Source organism: Camelina sativa, chromosome 16, assembly GCF_030686135.1.
Source record: "Camelina sativa cultivar CO46 ecotype springtype chromosome 16, ASM3068613v1".
Classification (NCBI taxonomy): Eukaryota; Viridiplantae; Streptophyta; class Magnoliopsida; order Brassicales; family Brassicaceae; genus Camelina; species Camelina sativa.
This window is the reverse complement of record NC_141895.1, coordinates 14,227,975-14,242,960: the sequence shown is the minus strand read 5'-3', so window position 1 is coordinate 14,242,960 and position 14,986 is coordinate 14,227,975. Positions and strand designations below refer to the sequence as shown.

At 33.4% G+C, this 14,986-nt stretch overlaps 2 protein-coding genes and 1 pseudogene across 2 annotated transcripts; all 3 read left to right on the top strand.

Annotated features, from left to right (window-relative positions):
• The first annotated feature begins 2,022 nt into the window (after positions 1-2,022).
• On the top strand, positions 2,023-4,751 carry LOC104750352 (ubiquitin carboxyl-terminal hydrolase 2). Its single transcript, XM_010472142.3, has 6 exons — positions 2,023-2,336; positions 2,418-2,459; positions 2,904-2,950; positions 3,419-3,465; positions 3,653-3,755; positions 3,839-4,751. Exons 2-6 carry the CDS (start codon positions 2,429-2,431, stop codon positions 4,589-4,591), a joined length of 981 nt encoding a protein of 326 aa, XP_010470444.1. The 5' UTR covers positions 2,023-2,336; positions 2,418-2,428; the 3' UTR covers positions 4,592-4,751.
• A 346-nt stretch (positions 4,752-5,097) lies between these two features.
• On the top strand, positions 5,098-6,522 carry LOC104753570 (F-box/LRR-repeat protein At5g02910 pseudogene; annotated as a pseudogene).
• A 1,415-nt stretch (positions 6,523-7,937) lies between these two features.
• Positions 7,938-10,643, top strand: LOC104753569 (putative protease Do-like 3, mitochondrial). Its single transcript, XM_087492642.1, has 8 exons — positions 7,938-8,319; positions 8,428-8,673; positions 8,912-9,107; positions 9,300-9,559; positions 9,643-9,770; positions 9,921-10,094; positions 10,184-10,234; positions 10,386-10,643. The coding sequence occupies exons 1-8, from the start codon at positions 7,938-7,940 to the stop codon at positions 10,641-10,643; spliced, it is 1,695 nt and encodes a 564-aa protein (XP_087348768.1).
• The last annotated feature ends 4,343 nt before the right edge of the window (positions 10,644-14,986 follow it).

Here is a 14,986-nt window from a genome sequence, read left to right as displayed (position 1 = left end):
GTAGCCTATAATTTTCATATTATCAAAAAAAGATCCATAATCTCTTTTATATTATAAAAGAAAGTCCATAACTTTTTGTATATACTGATGTTACAAAAAAGTATAACCAAAAAATGAACCTATAATTTTCATATTACCAAAAAAAAATGTCCTGAATCTTCTCATGTGTTTATATATTATCAAAATAAAATCAATAGAATTTTCTAAAACATAATATATAGGGGTCAAATTTTTGTTTTTTTATCTTTTGTAAAAAAAATTGACCAGGGTCCCAAAAATTCTTGAGCCGGCACTGTGGACACATTAACTCTATTTTTATATCTTAACCCACAAAAAACATAGTTTTTAATTGTATTTTTCTTATTCGACATTTAAAAAAAAAATATTTCCAATAATTATTGGAAAATGTAACTCTGTTTTTATTTTTATTTTTACCGTAATCTAAGAATTTATTGTTACCGTAATCTAAGAACTGTGTTTCACTTATATTGTATGAAAAAAAGGTCCAACGATTTAGTATTACGAACCCCCTCCCCCCACAGTAGCCTATAATTTTCATATTATCATAAAAAGATCCATAATCTCTTTTATACTATAAAAGAAAGTCCATAACTTTTTGTATATACTGATGTTAAAAAAAAATATAACCAAAAAATGAACCTATAATTTTCATATTACCAAAAAAAAAATGTCCTGAATCTTCTCATGTGTTTATATATTATCAAAATAAAATCAATAGAATTTTCTAAAACATAATATATAGGGGTCAAATTTTTGTTTTTTTATCTTTTGTAAAAAAAATTGACCAGGGTCCCAAAAATTCTTGAGCCGGCACTGTGGACACATTAACTCTATTTTTATATCTTAACCCACAAAAAACATAGTTTTTAATTGTATTTTTCTTATTCGACATTTAAAAAAAAAATATTTCCAATAATTATTGGAAAATGTAACTCTGTTTTTATTTTTACTTTTACCGTAATCTAAGAATTTATTGTTACCGTAATCTAAGAACTGTGTTTCACTTATATTGTATGAAAAAGGTCCAACGATTTAGTATTACGAACCCCCTCCCCCCACAGTAGCCTATAATTTTCATATTATCATAAAAAGATCCATAATCTCTTTTATATTATAAAAGAAAGTCCATAACTTTTTGTATATACTGATGTTAAAAAAAAATATAACCAAAAAATGAACCTATAATTTTCATATTACCAAAAAAAATGTCCTGAATCTTCTCATGTGTTTATATATTATCAACATAAAATCAATAGAATTTTCTAAAACATAATATATAGGGGTCAAATTTTTGTTTTTTTTTATCTTTTGTAAAAAAAATTGACCAGGGTCCCAAAAATTCTTGAGCCGGCACTATGGACACATTAACTCTATTTTTATATCTTAACCCACAAAAAACATAGTTTTTAATTGTATTTTTCTTATTCGACATTTAAAAAAAAAAATTCCAATAATTATTGGAATATGTAAGTCTGTTTTTATTTTTATTTTTACCGTAATCTAAGAATTTATTGTTACCGTAATCTAAGAACTGTGTTTCACTTATATTATATGAAAAAAGGTCCAACGATTTAGTATTACGAACCCCCCCCCCCCCCACAGTAGCCTATAATTTTCATATTATCAAAAAAGATCCATAATCTCTTTTATATTATAAAAGAAAGTCCATAACTTTTTGTATATACTGATGTTAAAAAAAATATAACCAAAAAATGAACCTATAATTTTCATATTACCAAAAAAAAATGTCCTAAATCTTCTCATGTGTTTATATATTATCAAAATAAAATCAATAGAATTTTCTAAAACATAATATATAGGGGTCAAATTTTTGTTTTTTTTATCTTTTGTAAAAATAATTGACCAGGGTCCCAAAAATTCTTGAGCCAGCACTGTGGACACATTAACTCTATTTTTATATCTTAACCCACAAAAACATAGTTTTTAATTGTATTTTTCTTATTCGACATTTAAAAAAAAAGAATATTTCCAATAATTATTGGAATATGTAACTCTGTTTTTATTTTTATTTTGACCGTAATCTAAGAATTTATTGTTATCGTAATCTAAGAACTGTGTTTCACTTATATTATATGAAAAAAAAGGTCCAACGATTTAGTATTACGAACCCCCACCACAGTAGCACGAGGCAACTAAACTAAACCCCGGAAAACAAACACGAGTACACGGCAAAGCGACTATTTAAAAGAAAAATAAAATCAGGCCAAGTTGAACCCTAATTCCCAAATTGGATTCATAGAGAGCGATCTCGAGCATCCCAAAATCTCTCCACTTCGATTAGAGCAGGGTTTCCAGTAAGTTCGTCGTATTAGGCTTCTACTCTTTCCTTCTATCTTTGCGCTGCTCATACAGTGATTGCTTCGTGATATTTGCAGGTAGTTTCGTCATGTCTTGGTGCACGATTGAGTCGGATCCTGGTACGTTGGTGTCTCCTTAGTGTTTTTATTACTCTTTATTGGGTTTTTGTTTGGGTTTGTGCTTGAATTGATTCTCACTGTGTTGAAGTTGTTTATTCGAACTTTAGAATGTTAAATCCTTGTTTTTGCTTACTATATATCTTGTTTGTTTGATGTAAAGTTGTACAATCTGTGTTCCTAGTGATGTGAGTAGATGTGGGAATAGTTCCTGTAGATAGTTCAAATCCGGCTTGGATGATATTTGGGTTCATTTAGTAAAGAAGATATTGGTATTTGGTGTTGATCTGTTGTAAGGGTTTTTTACATACTCTTACTGTCTTTAGTCTGTTTATATTCTGTGGTGGGCTCTTGTTAGTCTTTCATAATGGTAACGTCATATGTATGCTTGATTGTTGCATCTTTGTATTTTTGCTTATATTTATGTATATATTTATGCAAGTGCAGGTGTATTTACGGAACTTATTCAACAAATGCAAGTCAAAGGAGTGCAGGTATACTCTTTAATATTGCCTCCAGTTTAGCTCTCATTTTTGGGGTATATCGACCGATGCATAACATTGCATTATATGTGTGGTTGGTTATAATTTATTCATGATGTGTGGAAACATTGTCAAGTCATGTCTGTCTTTTAAGAATTTAAGGAGTAGACGTATAGGAATGGTGATGAAATTGAAGTTGATAAAAGGCATTGTGCTTCTTGTCTCTAAGTTGCTATGTTTTAGTCTTAAGTTTACTACTCCTTTATTCTGAAGCAAAAAAAACGGAACTTTCGTACTATTTTTCTTACTCAGGTCCTTAGTCTCTGTTATTTCATGGCTTGTTCTGTACTATACTGATATCCTTACTCGTCCCTTTTTCATGTCCAAATAAATTCTCAACAGATGAATTGGATGTTGCAAATAGCATCATTTTCTACCACTTAGAACATCCCGTTTGATTTTTACTCTTTTTCCCCATAGGTTGAAGAATTGTATTCGCTGGATCTAGATTCTCTCAATAACCTCAGGTGAGTAGTTGCATCCATGACTATTTATTCCCTTGTGAAGTTTGTGGACTCCTTTTTTTCTTTGTTGCAGTAGAAATAATATTCTTTTGAGCCAGACCCCAAAGTCTTTGAGTTAGATTTTTTACTTGTCTGTTATATCTATGCCCTTGTTTGATGAATGCTTATCAACCCTGTGGCTTCCTTGTAGGCCTGTATATGGTCTGATCTTTCTTTTCAAATGGCAAGCTGGGGAAAAAGATGACCGTCCAACAATCCAAGATCAAGTTTCAAACTTATTTTTCGCAAATCAGGTTCGTGTCGATAACACAAGCATAAGCATTTGAGTAATAGTATTACCTTTTCAATTTTTTGTCTCAAAATTCCAATTTTATAGGTCATTAACAATGCTTGTGCAACCCAAGCAATTCTGGCTATCCTCTTGAACTCTCCAGAGGTTGACATTGGGCCTGAACTATCAGCGCTGAAAGAATTCAGCAAGAACTTTCCATCCGATCTTAAGGGTTTGGCTATCAATAACAGTGAGGCGATTCGGACTGCTCACAACAGTTTCGCAAGGCCTGAGCCATTCGTCCCGGAGGAACAGAAAGCTGCTACAAAAGACGATGATGTATACCATTTCATAAGCTACATACCTGTGGATGGAGTCTTGTACGAGCTTGATGGGCTCAAGGAAGGACCTATCAGCCTTGGTCCATGCCTCGGAGACCAAAGTGGTATCGAGTGGCTGCAAATGGTTCAACCAGTGATCCAAGAACGGATTGAGAGGTACTCACAGAGCGAGATTAGGTTCAATCTTTTGGCTGTCATTAAAAACAGGAAGGATATCTACACGGCCGAACTCAAGGAGCTTCAAAGGCAGAGGGAACAGCTGTTGCAGCAGGCTACTGGTATGGACAAAAGCGAAGCAGACGCGTTGATTGGTGAAGTGAGCATTGGGATTGAGGCTGTGAGTGATAAGATTGTGATGGAGGAAGAGAAGTTCATGAAATGGAGAACGGAGAACATTAGGAGGAAGCATAACTACATTCCGTTTTTGTTCAACTTCCTCAAACTTCTTGCCGAGAAGAAACAGTTGAAACCTCTTATCGAGAAGGCCAAGAAACAGAAAACAGAAAGCTCCACTTGAGAAAAGTAGACACTTGACTTCTCGATGTGTTGGAACTTGTTTTGTCTTCTCTCACCAAATCAATACACTCTCTCGTCCTTTAAAAAGTCTTTTGTATTCTAATTTTTGTTACATGACAAATAGATTCTCTAGATTAAGTTGACTTCCAATCATTTTATTACGGTCTGATCCAAATTTCTCTAGGTGAAGAAGTTTAGTTTAAGGGTGTCAATGCAGACTAACCGGTTGCATTTATCCCGCCCTGCCCCGATCCCGGTTTTCTTGTGGGTTATTGCAGGTCAGCCCGTGGTCAATATGATAACCCTATCGCCCCCCCTGCTCTATAGTTCATGTCTGGACTGTACCCGCCGGCTAGAGTTTGTGTATACTGTTTGAATAAAAGTATTTAGAACTTGGGCCTTGGTCCTTGGTCCTTGGTCCTTGGTCCATAACCTACTTGGGTATAGTTCACTAAAAACTATGATTAACTAGTTTTTTTCTAAATCCGGCAATCACCACAACACTGAATGACCGAAGATGACGGTGTGGACATTATCAGCTCTTTACCCGACGAGATACTACAACTGATCTTCTCCTTTATTCCGACTAAGTTTGCAATCAGAACCTCTGTCTTGTCCAAGCGATGGAGGCATGTATGGTCTTATACACCTTCTCTCTCCATCGATTGCCATAGTGCGGACGCTAACTCGATAAACAAAACCCTAGCTAACTATTTAGCTCCCAAGATCATGAGTTTTCATCTCTGCGTCAGCAGCAAGGCACACCAGATTGACAGCTTGATCGATTTTGCCAGGTCGCGCAACATGGAGAAGCTGTCTCTTGAGTTTCTTAGTTACGAGTTATTCTTTTACTTGCACATCAGGTTACTCTTGGTCGACTCGGAAACTACTGATATCTTGTCTTGGAAATCCTTAAGGAACTTGTCCTTGAGTTCTTGCAAACTCTCTGATACATCATTAGCTCAGATTCTTTCTTGCTCACCACTGCTGGAGAGCTTGACATTGCATCACTGTCATAAACTTAAGCGTCTTGATCTGACCAAGTCGCTGCGGCTAAAGAGATTGAATATAGATAATCCGGGACTAAAGCAGACTGTGGCACCAAATATCCATTTTTTGAGATTGAAGCACTCTAAGATACAATGTGGTTTAGTGGATGTCTCTTCTTTAACCGAAGCTTACTTTAACATCTACCGTTCCAGTGATTTTCTTTTCTATAACTGTACCGGAACTAATTTGATTGAAGAGATTGTGCCAAAGATTCTAGAAAAGTTTCAGAATGTAAAGAAGCTTACGTTTGGTGCTCTCATTCTTGAGGTAATAACTATAGTGGTTATATATATCCTTTTTTGTCTTTGGTAGATTATTATGAAAACATGAATAATAGTTCCAAGAAGTTACTTTTGTCGCATTTTATCATTAGACGGCACTTCTTAGTTTCTCATTTATTTGTTGCTAGATTTTATCTCTTGCTATAACGTCATTGATGTTCCTTTCCCGACAGTGAAAGTCGAAGGTTTGACTCTTGAAACAATGATTGTTCCGTCTGTCATTCCTGGTATAGCAAAGCTGCTACGAAACTCACCTGGAGTAAAGACGCTAAAACTAAACATTGTGGACCGCAACTTACTACCGGTATATATACTTCCCATGAGTTATTTTTTTCCTTTCTAGTGTATATTGAGAAAGAATCTTTAAGATCTAAGTTTGCATTAAACATTTTATGTTTTACAGGATAGTCATATTAAAGGCTATTTGAATCTGCAAGGCCGTGATCCAGCTCAATGCTTGAAACCGAAAGATTTGGTCTTCCCGACTTCGTTTGAGCCGAAACTCATGACTTCGTTCATGGAGTTTTTAATAGAAAGCACTGGTTACAATGGTTTATACGGTTGGGAGGTTACCGCTATACAACTGGGTTCAAATTACTGATTGAGACTATTCTTACACTTTCTTACAAAACAACGATTGATAGTTATATATTATTCACTACAAAATGTGGATGACATAGTTTCGCCATTTGTGGCATATAAAATTTGTAGCAAATATTTGCGACTAGTTGTTACTAATTAGGGACAAAATTAAAATAAAAAAATTTCTTAGCAAAACTCTAGTTATTTGTAAGTAATAGTGACCACCGTAGATACTAATAAAGTTTGTAGTAATTTGCTACTAATAAGTAATCATATTTTTGTGACAAATATACTCACTATTTAGGAGCATGACTAAATTTGTAATAATTAGTTACTAATTATTTTTGTGGTAATTAGCTATGAATAAGTAACAATATATGTAACAAATATAATCAATATTGTGTATCATAACAAAAATTGTTATAATTAGTTACTAAATAGTGTTTTTAGTCTTTCAATATTTTAGGATATTCTCTTAATGTTATCTAGAATTTCTCTTTGCCCAAAAATAAAAAAAAAAAGTGATATTTGTTCTCGAGCAAAAATTCTAAATTTTATTTCTCGAGATATTTTTTCCAAGTTCTCTTTAAAGTGATATTTATTTCTCCAGCAAAATATCAAATAAATATAATTAAAAATAAAGCTGAATATTCTAAATTTTAAAATATTGAAAACTTTCTTTTTAATGAAAATTTTGTTGTTTTTTTATTAAAAGGTTTTCATTATATATTATGTCTAAACTACAATATATTTTGGCACTTGGATGCTCTTCTTCATCATTAGGGACGTTAATTTGTTTGTTGATTTGTAAATCTAAAAAAGATTAATTAGAAGTTGTCATCAGTTTTGAAATCAAAACATACGGAATTTGAATATAAAAATAGTTTTACCTAGGAATTTGAATTAAAGTCTACAGTTAATTTTGAATTTCAATAATAAACCATTAAATTCAATAATAATAAACTATGGACATTTCGTTAAGTTATTTAAGACTGTTTGATCAGGCATATATTCGGCGACTTTTTTTTTTCAATAGCAGATCAAATACATATGGACAAACTTAGATAAAAAAAAAAAAACATCCTTTATTTTGCAGTTTCCCTATATATTTAAATATATGACCTAAATATATACTATAATTAAGCAAGGAAAAAATATGCATGCCCATAAAGGAACTAATAAAAATAAGGAAGTTCATAGCTTTTCATCTGGAAACAAATCTCCCACCAAAGAGTTTATCATTAGGAAGTCATGGAGTGGAATTTGAAAACTTTACATTTAAAAAAAATGGAAGCAGAACACATCTTCTATTTAGAGAATTTATTTCTTTCCTTTTTTGGTAATTGGTGTTGTATATATATATATATAACCTATTGGTGTAAGTTAAAACCTAATCTTCTTAACCCTCAAAACCATCAACTATAAACTGCTCTAATGTCGTTTGTTAGTACCGTGTCCTGGCTTCGCAGCTGCTCGAGCGCTTCTGTTCATAGATTCCTTCTTCTTCACGGCAATGCTGCCCCCAAGACCGCAATTTCCTGCCGTCCACCTTCTAATTTTCGCTTCTTTTCTTCTCATGGTGCAACATCGTATGCTGAAGCTAAAGAGAATAAGTTGAACTTGGTGCGGAAGAACTTTCCGGTCTTTAGCATCGTTCAAGATTGGAAGAATAAGTTTTTTCCAGGGAAAGAAAAGACGACTCCTTCTGCCATTGATTTGGCCTTCAACTCGGTGGTGAAGGTGTTCACCGTCTATAGCAAGCCAAGAATTTTTCAACCTTGGCAGATTAGTATGCAGAGTGAATGCACCGGCTCTGGTATTGATAACTTTATATTCATATATTAAAACTCACATTAATTTAGTCTAGTAGCTATAGAAGTATTTTTTTGGTTTGGCTTACATACTTAGCTTGGAATGGTTGTAGGATTTGTAATCGCAGGAAAGAAGATCCTTACGAATGCTCATGTAGTGGCTGATCACACATCCGTTAAAGTCCAAAAGCATGGTTCACCCACAAAGTACAAAGCAAAAGTTCAAGCGATTGGTCATGAATGTGATTTGGCCATCTTGGAGATCGATAGCGAAGAATTTTGGGAGGGTCTGAATGTTTTAGAGCTTGGAGACATACCCTGCCAAATGGATTCCGTGGCCGTCGTTGGCTATCCGGAAGGTATTTCAAATTTTTAATGACTACGAATTAGTTATGTTTTCATTGGTAAATTTTTGAATATCATACCAAGATTGGTTTGCAACGTAACATGTTAGGTATACATAAACATATGTTTCTTTAAAAATCAATCATACCTTGAATTAAGAATGATCTTGAGAAAAAAGGATAATATCATGCATTGCATTACGTAGAAACCATTTACAAATGGTTAGTTACTTACGAACGTGCTCAAATGCAGGTGGTGATAGTATATCCGTTACAAAAGGTGTTGTGTCTAGAGTTGTACTGAGAAAATACAGTCACAGCTCCACGGAGCTATTGAAAATACAAATAGATGCAGCTATCAATTCTGGAAACAGTGGTGGTCCGGTGATCATGGGAAACAAAGTCGCTGGTGTAGCATTTGAAAGCCTTTGGTCGTCTGATAATATAGGGTGAGTTAAAAACAGAAATGAAATCTTGCTTTAAGTTGTTGGGTTGCAGATTTTAAATTGAATTATATATATATGATCTATCTATATTACTATGAAAGTCTTATTTCTCTGAACATGATAAATAAGCTTCTATTTCAAATTTGTGTGTTTGCAGTATTACTATTTTTACTAGCTTATGTATTTCTTTTGCAGCTACATAATTCCAACTCCAGTCATTAGGCATTTTTTAAATGGTGTAGAAGAAAGTGGTGAACATGTTAGTTTCTGCTCAATGAATTTATCATATCAAACTATGGAGCATGCCCAAACCCGTGAGTGCTTACAGATGAGCAAAGAAATGACAGGGATTCTCGTAAACCAAATAAACCCGCTTGCGGATGCTCACAAAGTTCTGAAAAAATATGATGTTATTCTCGCAATTGATGGTGTTCCGATAGGAAATGATAGTAGAGGTAAATAGTCCTACACTATAATTATTTTCTTTCATCGATCTGCATCCAATTTACCAAATTTTCCCATGCATGCATGTGTACAGTTCCTCTTCGTAAACAGGAACGAATAAGTTTCAAGCATTTGGTTTCTATGAAGAAACCAAGTGATACAGCGTTATTTAAAGTCTTAAGAGAAGGAAAAGAGTATGAGTTCAATATAAGTCTAAAACCTGTAAGATGTCTCGTTCCCTTTTTTAAAATTTTTTTGTAACTTCTTTCCCAACTGATTCCATGATTTAGTTTAAATGATGGACGTTGACATTTTGTCAAAACACATAATATGTAATGTGAAGGATTTTTACGGTTTGAAATATGTATGCAGGTGCAAGCGCTAGTTCCAGTGAATCATTTTGACGAACCTCCAAGTTACTATATATTCGGGGGTCTTGTTTTTGTACCTCTAAGTCAACCATACGTTGATAGGTCTTATGTTTCCGAATGTGCTTTAGAAAAGATGCCAACAAAAGCCGGTGAACAAATAGTAATTATTTCTCAGGTTCGTTATGCATGCTTTTCCGCATTACTTCATTTCTAGTTTTCTAAACGTGTTAATTTCGAGAGCTAAGATTTTGGTTCCTGGTACAGATTTTAGAGGATGATATCACTTCAGGACTCGGTATTTTTGAAGATTTACAGGTAATGTATTTATTGCTTACTCTATATACTTTATTTCAAAACATAACTTATGAAAAGTGAATCTTAAGACTTAGTTTCACGTACGTACACTCTAGAGTTACTTGAAAATGCATGTATTTTTCCTGAATACGTTATGTGTGGTGGAAATTAGGTAAAGAAAGTGAATGGAGTGCAGGTAGATAATTTGAAGCACCTGTTTCACCTAATAGAGAACTGTTGCACCGAGTATTTGAGGTTCGATTTGGAAAAAGACAAGTTTTTCGGCCTCCATTATAAATCTGCGAAGAAAGCCACTCCTAAGATCTTGAAAAATCTCAAAATTCTATCCGCCATGTCTGAAGACCTTCAGCCTAGACAGGGAAATAAGCACGGGGGCCGCAAAGTTCCACGGCGGAGCAAGAAACATTGAGTCAGCTTCCGTGGCAGCTTGATCATAGCAAGGCTTATTATAGGCTTTTAAAGGCAAATTTGATTCTAGTTTTTTTTTTTTTTTTTTTTTTTCTAATACCAAATTTCAAATGACTTAAACTTAAGAACTTAACTTGTATTGGAGAGGAAGTGACAAAAGGCTTGGGAAAGCCCAAATTTTGATCGTTTAACTGAGTCTTCACTTCATTGGGTTCTCTTTAAAAGAGGCTTTTAGAATCACCAAATGTTGGAAACGAATAAGAGAATCAAGGAAATGTTGGCCTTGAGTTCTTGCAAACTCTCTGATACATCGATCATTAGCTCAGATTCTTTCTTGCTCACCACTGCTCGAGAGCTTGACATTGCATCACTGTCATAAACTTAAGCGTCTTGATCTGAAAAAGTCGCTGCGGCTAAAGAGATTGGATATAGATAATCCGGGACTAAAGCAGATTGTGGCACCACATATCCACTTTTTGAGATTGAAGCACTTTAAGATACAATGTGGTTTAGTGGATGTCTCTTCTTTAACCGAAGCTTACTTTAACGTCTACCGTTCCATTGATTTTCTTTTCTATAGCTATACCGGAACTAATTTGGTGGAAGAGATGGTGCCAAAGATTCTAGAAAAGTTTCTGAATGTAAAGAAGCTTACTTTTGGTGCTATCATTCTTGAGGTAATAACTTTAGTGGTTATATCCTTCTTTGTCTTTGGTAGATTGTTATGAAAACATGAATAATAGCTTCAAGAAGTTACTTTTGTAGCATTTTATCGACGATCATATTCACAATCAACTTTACAAGTTGATAGATTTGGAGGGAATCTTAGTAGTGAAATAGTTTCTTTTCAATTTTATTTATTTGCCTTTTAGGCACAAAAATATAACTTGTCTAACAAGTTTTTTATAGGTAAATATACTTATTTAGCAATAGGACAATGTTATATAAATGTTAATTTTTCATTTAACTCGGTAATCTCCTAAATCTCCTAATACAAGTGGTTGGCTCTTTGTCTATTTTCTCATTTTTGTAGATATGTATATAACAAAATAATAACATGTTACGGGAAAAGTTCAAAAAAAAAAAAAAAAAAAAAAAACATGTTACGGGAAAAGTTCAAAACAGTTGAATGAATGCTATAAAGCGTGACTGGTAGGTAAGTTGGATAGTGTAATTGCGGCATACTCAGAGTGATCAAATAGAAACGAAAATAACTTACTAAAGGGTTTTTTGTTTCCAAATCGCCATTTTCTATAACTTTAAAAATATGAAATAAAATAGAAAAATACTTAGGTTCACTCCTAGGGTGAACCTTCTTGTTCACTTTTTCCTTTTCAACTAATCAGAATCTTCTCCACATTATTTTATTTTTAAAAAATAAATCAAAATTAAATTAAAAAGCAAAACAGATTAAGGAAACAAATTCTCTAAAATCTAAACCCTAACCATCTCATTTGTAAACCCAAACCGACATATAATTTTGTTCTAATTGTAAAATCTAAACCCTAACCATCTCATTTCTAAATCCAAACCGACATATAATTTCGTTTTGATTGTAAAATCTAAACCCTAACCACTTCATTTGTAAATCCAAACCGACATATAATTTCGTTTTAATTGTAAAATCTAAACTCTAACCACTTCATTTGTAAACCCAAACCGACATATTATTTTGTTTGAATTGTAAAATCTAAACCCTAATCACCTTATTTGTAAACCAAAACCGATACATCATTTCATTCTAATTGTAAAATCTAAACCAAAGCAATATTTAACATTCCTTAAAAAAAATTATACAGAATTTGTTTCCTTAATCAGTTTTACTCTTTAATTTAATTTTGATTTATTTTTTTAAATAAAATAACGTATAGAAGATTCTTATTGGTTGAAAAGGAAGAAGTGAACAAGAAAGTTCACCCTAGGAGTGAGCCTAAGTATTTTTCTTTTACAATTAGAATGAAATTATATGTCGATTCGGGTTTACAAATGAGATGGTTAGGGTTTAGATTTTACAATTAAAATGAAATTATATATCGGTTTGGATTTATAAATAAGCAGTTTAAGTTTTTAATTTTATAATAATGTATACAGATGTTGTTTCTTTATTTTATAAAGATGTGAATGAATAGATTCTTAAATGTATTATGACATGTCATATTCTCATTGACTAAAATAAGGTGAAGTGAACAAAGGGGTTGACCTTAGCAGTGAACCCAAGAATTATTCAATAAAAGTGATTCACCCCCTAGGGGTGAACCAAGAATTGTCCATTTTAAATGTGGATTTGGATTTCTCGTCGTGGGGATTCGATTTTCATAACTTATTTGACGGTGATGACCATGATTACTATTATTTTATTTTTCTGGGATTCATCTCCACTTTTTTTAAATGTAACATAAAAATGTAAAAAATGATGACAAAGAGAGTTTAATTGTAGAAAACCTTACTCAAATCGCTAAAATATTAAAATACAACACAACTTCTTGCCACTGACTGAAAATACTAGAAATAATTAATTTATTACTAATGTGATTTGGAGTTGGCAAGGAAAAGATTAAGAAAACAAATAATTGATCGATCAATTTATTCCAACTACTAAGATGGAAGGTCCTTAGACATAGCTGATACCGTGTTTTTCGTATCTAAAACATGATAAAACTGAGAAAATAGGTAAAACCGACAAAACTTGGCTTAGAAGCAGTAAACAATTTCGTTAGTGTTTCTAGGATCCAAATATGTTACAATCCAATGTATATGACTAATTATAAGAGTTATAGTTGGATTTGGAATGTTTGGACAACAGTTATACATGTTTTGTCAAAAACAGGCTAAAACCGAGAAAACATGCTAAAACCGACAAAAATTGGCTTAGAAGCAAGAAACAGCTTTGTTAGAATTTCTAGGGTCAAAATATGTTACAATTCAATGTATTTGACTAATTATAAGAGTTATAGTTGGATTAGGACTGTTTAGACAACACTTATACTTATTTTGTCCAAAACAGGCTAAAACCGACAAAACTTGGCTTAGAAGCAGGAAGCAGTTTTGTTTGTGTTTATAGGGTTAAAATATGTTACAATCCAATGTATTTGACTAATTATAAGAGTTCTAGTTGTATTAGAAGTGCTTAGACAACACTTCTACCCATTTCGTCCAAAACAGGCTAAAACCAAAAAAATCAGGCTAAAACAGACAAAACTTCGCTAGAAGCAGTAAACAGTTTTGTTAGTGTTTCTAGGGTCAAAATATGTTACAATCCAATTTATTTGACTAATTATAAGAGTTATAGTTGGATTAGAAGTGTTTAGACAACACTTATACCCATTTCTAATATTCTGACTGAAAAGTCTTTTGGCTCGATGCGCTTAACGAAAGGGAGCTATCTAGATTAAGAATTAATTTCCTTCTCCATTAATCTTTACCGGCGACAAATAATAAATAGGTACGTACCCCACCCCAGGTAGAGTTAGTGAGCCGTGTAATAGGCGACCATTTCGCACGATTTGGGGGCCACTTGAGTTAGCCGCCGGCGCCCAACTTTGTCTCGACCCCTATCCAATTTTTGGGCCAATTCCCCCCTCGTACTACCAAAAAATGAGATAGTTCATGTAGAAAATTAAAATTTTAGTTAAGTTTATGTAGTTATAGGCACGACTCAAACTTTTGGGTCTGAATACGATAAAGTAACTAAGTTCGTGGGAGGGGGAATAGACCGTTTTCCCCAGAAAAAGGATGAGTGTAAAACAGTTGTGGATATCATTGTTAAGTATGATAAAACCTCGGGACAATAGGTCAATCTTGTGAAATCATATGTATCTTGTTTGGGAAGAAAGTACCAAACCAAGCTAGAGAGCATCTTACAACTTTCATTTGTATTTCTAAAGAATGAGGTATGGGCTCCTATTTGGGTAACCCTGAAAGCCTTGAGGGTTCACACAATAAAGTTCAGCTATATTTGTGACAGGCAGATGATCAGGTGAATGGTTGGTCGGCAAAATATCTAACAAAGGGTGGGAAGGAAATTTTGACTAAATCAGCTGCTCCGGTCCTTCCAACCCACGTAATTTCATGTTTTAAACTTCCTCCGGATTTGACATCTAAGTTAACAAGCGCCATATCAAATTTCTGGTGGAATTCCAGTGATAAGGATCGTTAATACATTAGGTAGCTTGGGATAAGTTGTGTGAAGAAAAAAGTAATGGAGGATTGGAGATTCGAGCATTCAATTCAATGATGAGATGCTTACAAAATAGTATTTGCGATTGATTCAATTCCCAAATTCCTTGTTTTCCCGGGTGCTACAAGGACGGTATTTTAGGAACAAACATCCGATATTGGCTAAAA

Excerpts from the sequence above, each read along its gene's own strand:
- LOC104750352 (XM_010472142.3), top strand. The coding sequence starts at position 2,429 with ATGTCTTGGTGCACGATTGAGTCGGATCCTG. Across the intron at positions 3,466-3,652 it reads GATTCTCTCAATAACCTCAG|GCCTGTATATGGTCTGATCT; the intron begins GTGAGTAGTTGC and ends GCTTCCTTGTAG. Across the intron at positions 3,756-3,838 it reads ACTTATTTTTCGCAAATCAG|GTCATTAACAATGCTTGTGC; the intron begins GTTCGTGTCGAT and ends CCAATTTTATAG.
- LOC104753569 (XM_087492642.1), top strand. The coding sequence starts at position 7,938 with ATGTCGTTTGTTAGTACCGTGTCCTGGCTTCGCAGCTGCTCGAGCGCT. Across the intron at positions 8,674-8,911 it reads CGTCGTTGGCTATCCGGAAG|GTGGTGATAGTATATCCGTT; the intron begins GTATTTCAAATT and ends GCTCAAATGCAG. Across the intron at positions 9,560-9,642 it reads GATAGGAAATGATAGTAGAG|TTCCTCTTCGTAAACAGGAA; the intron begins GTAAATAGTCCT and ends GCATGTGTACAG.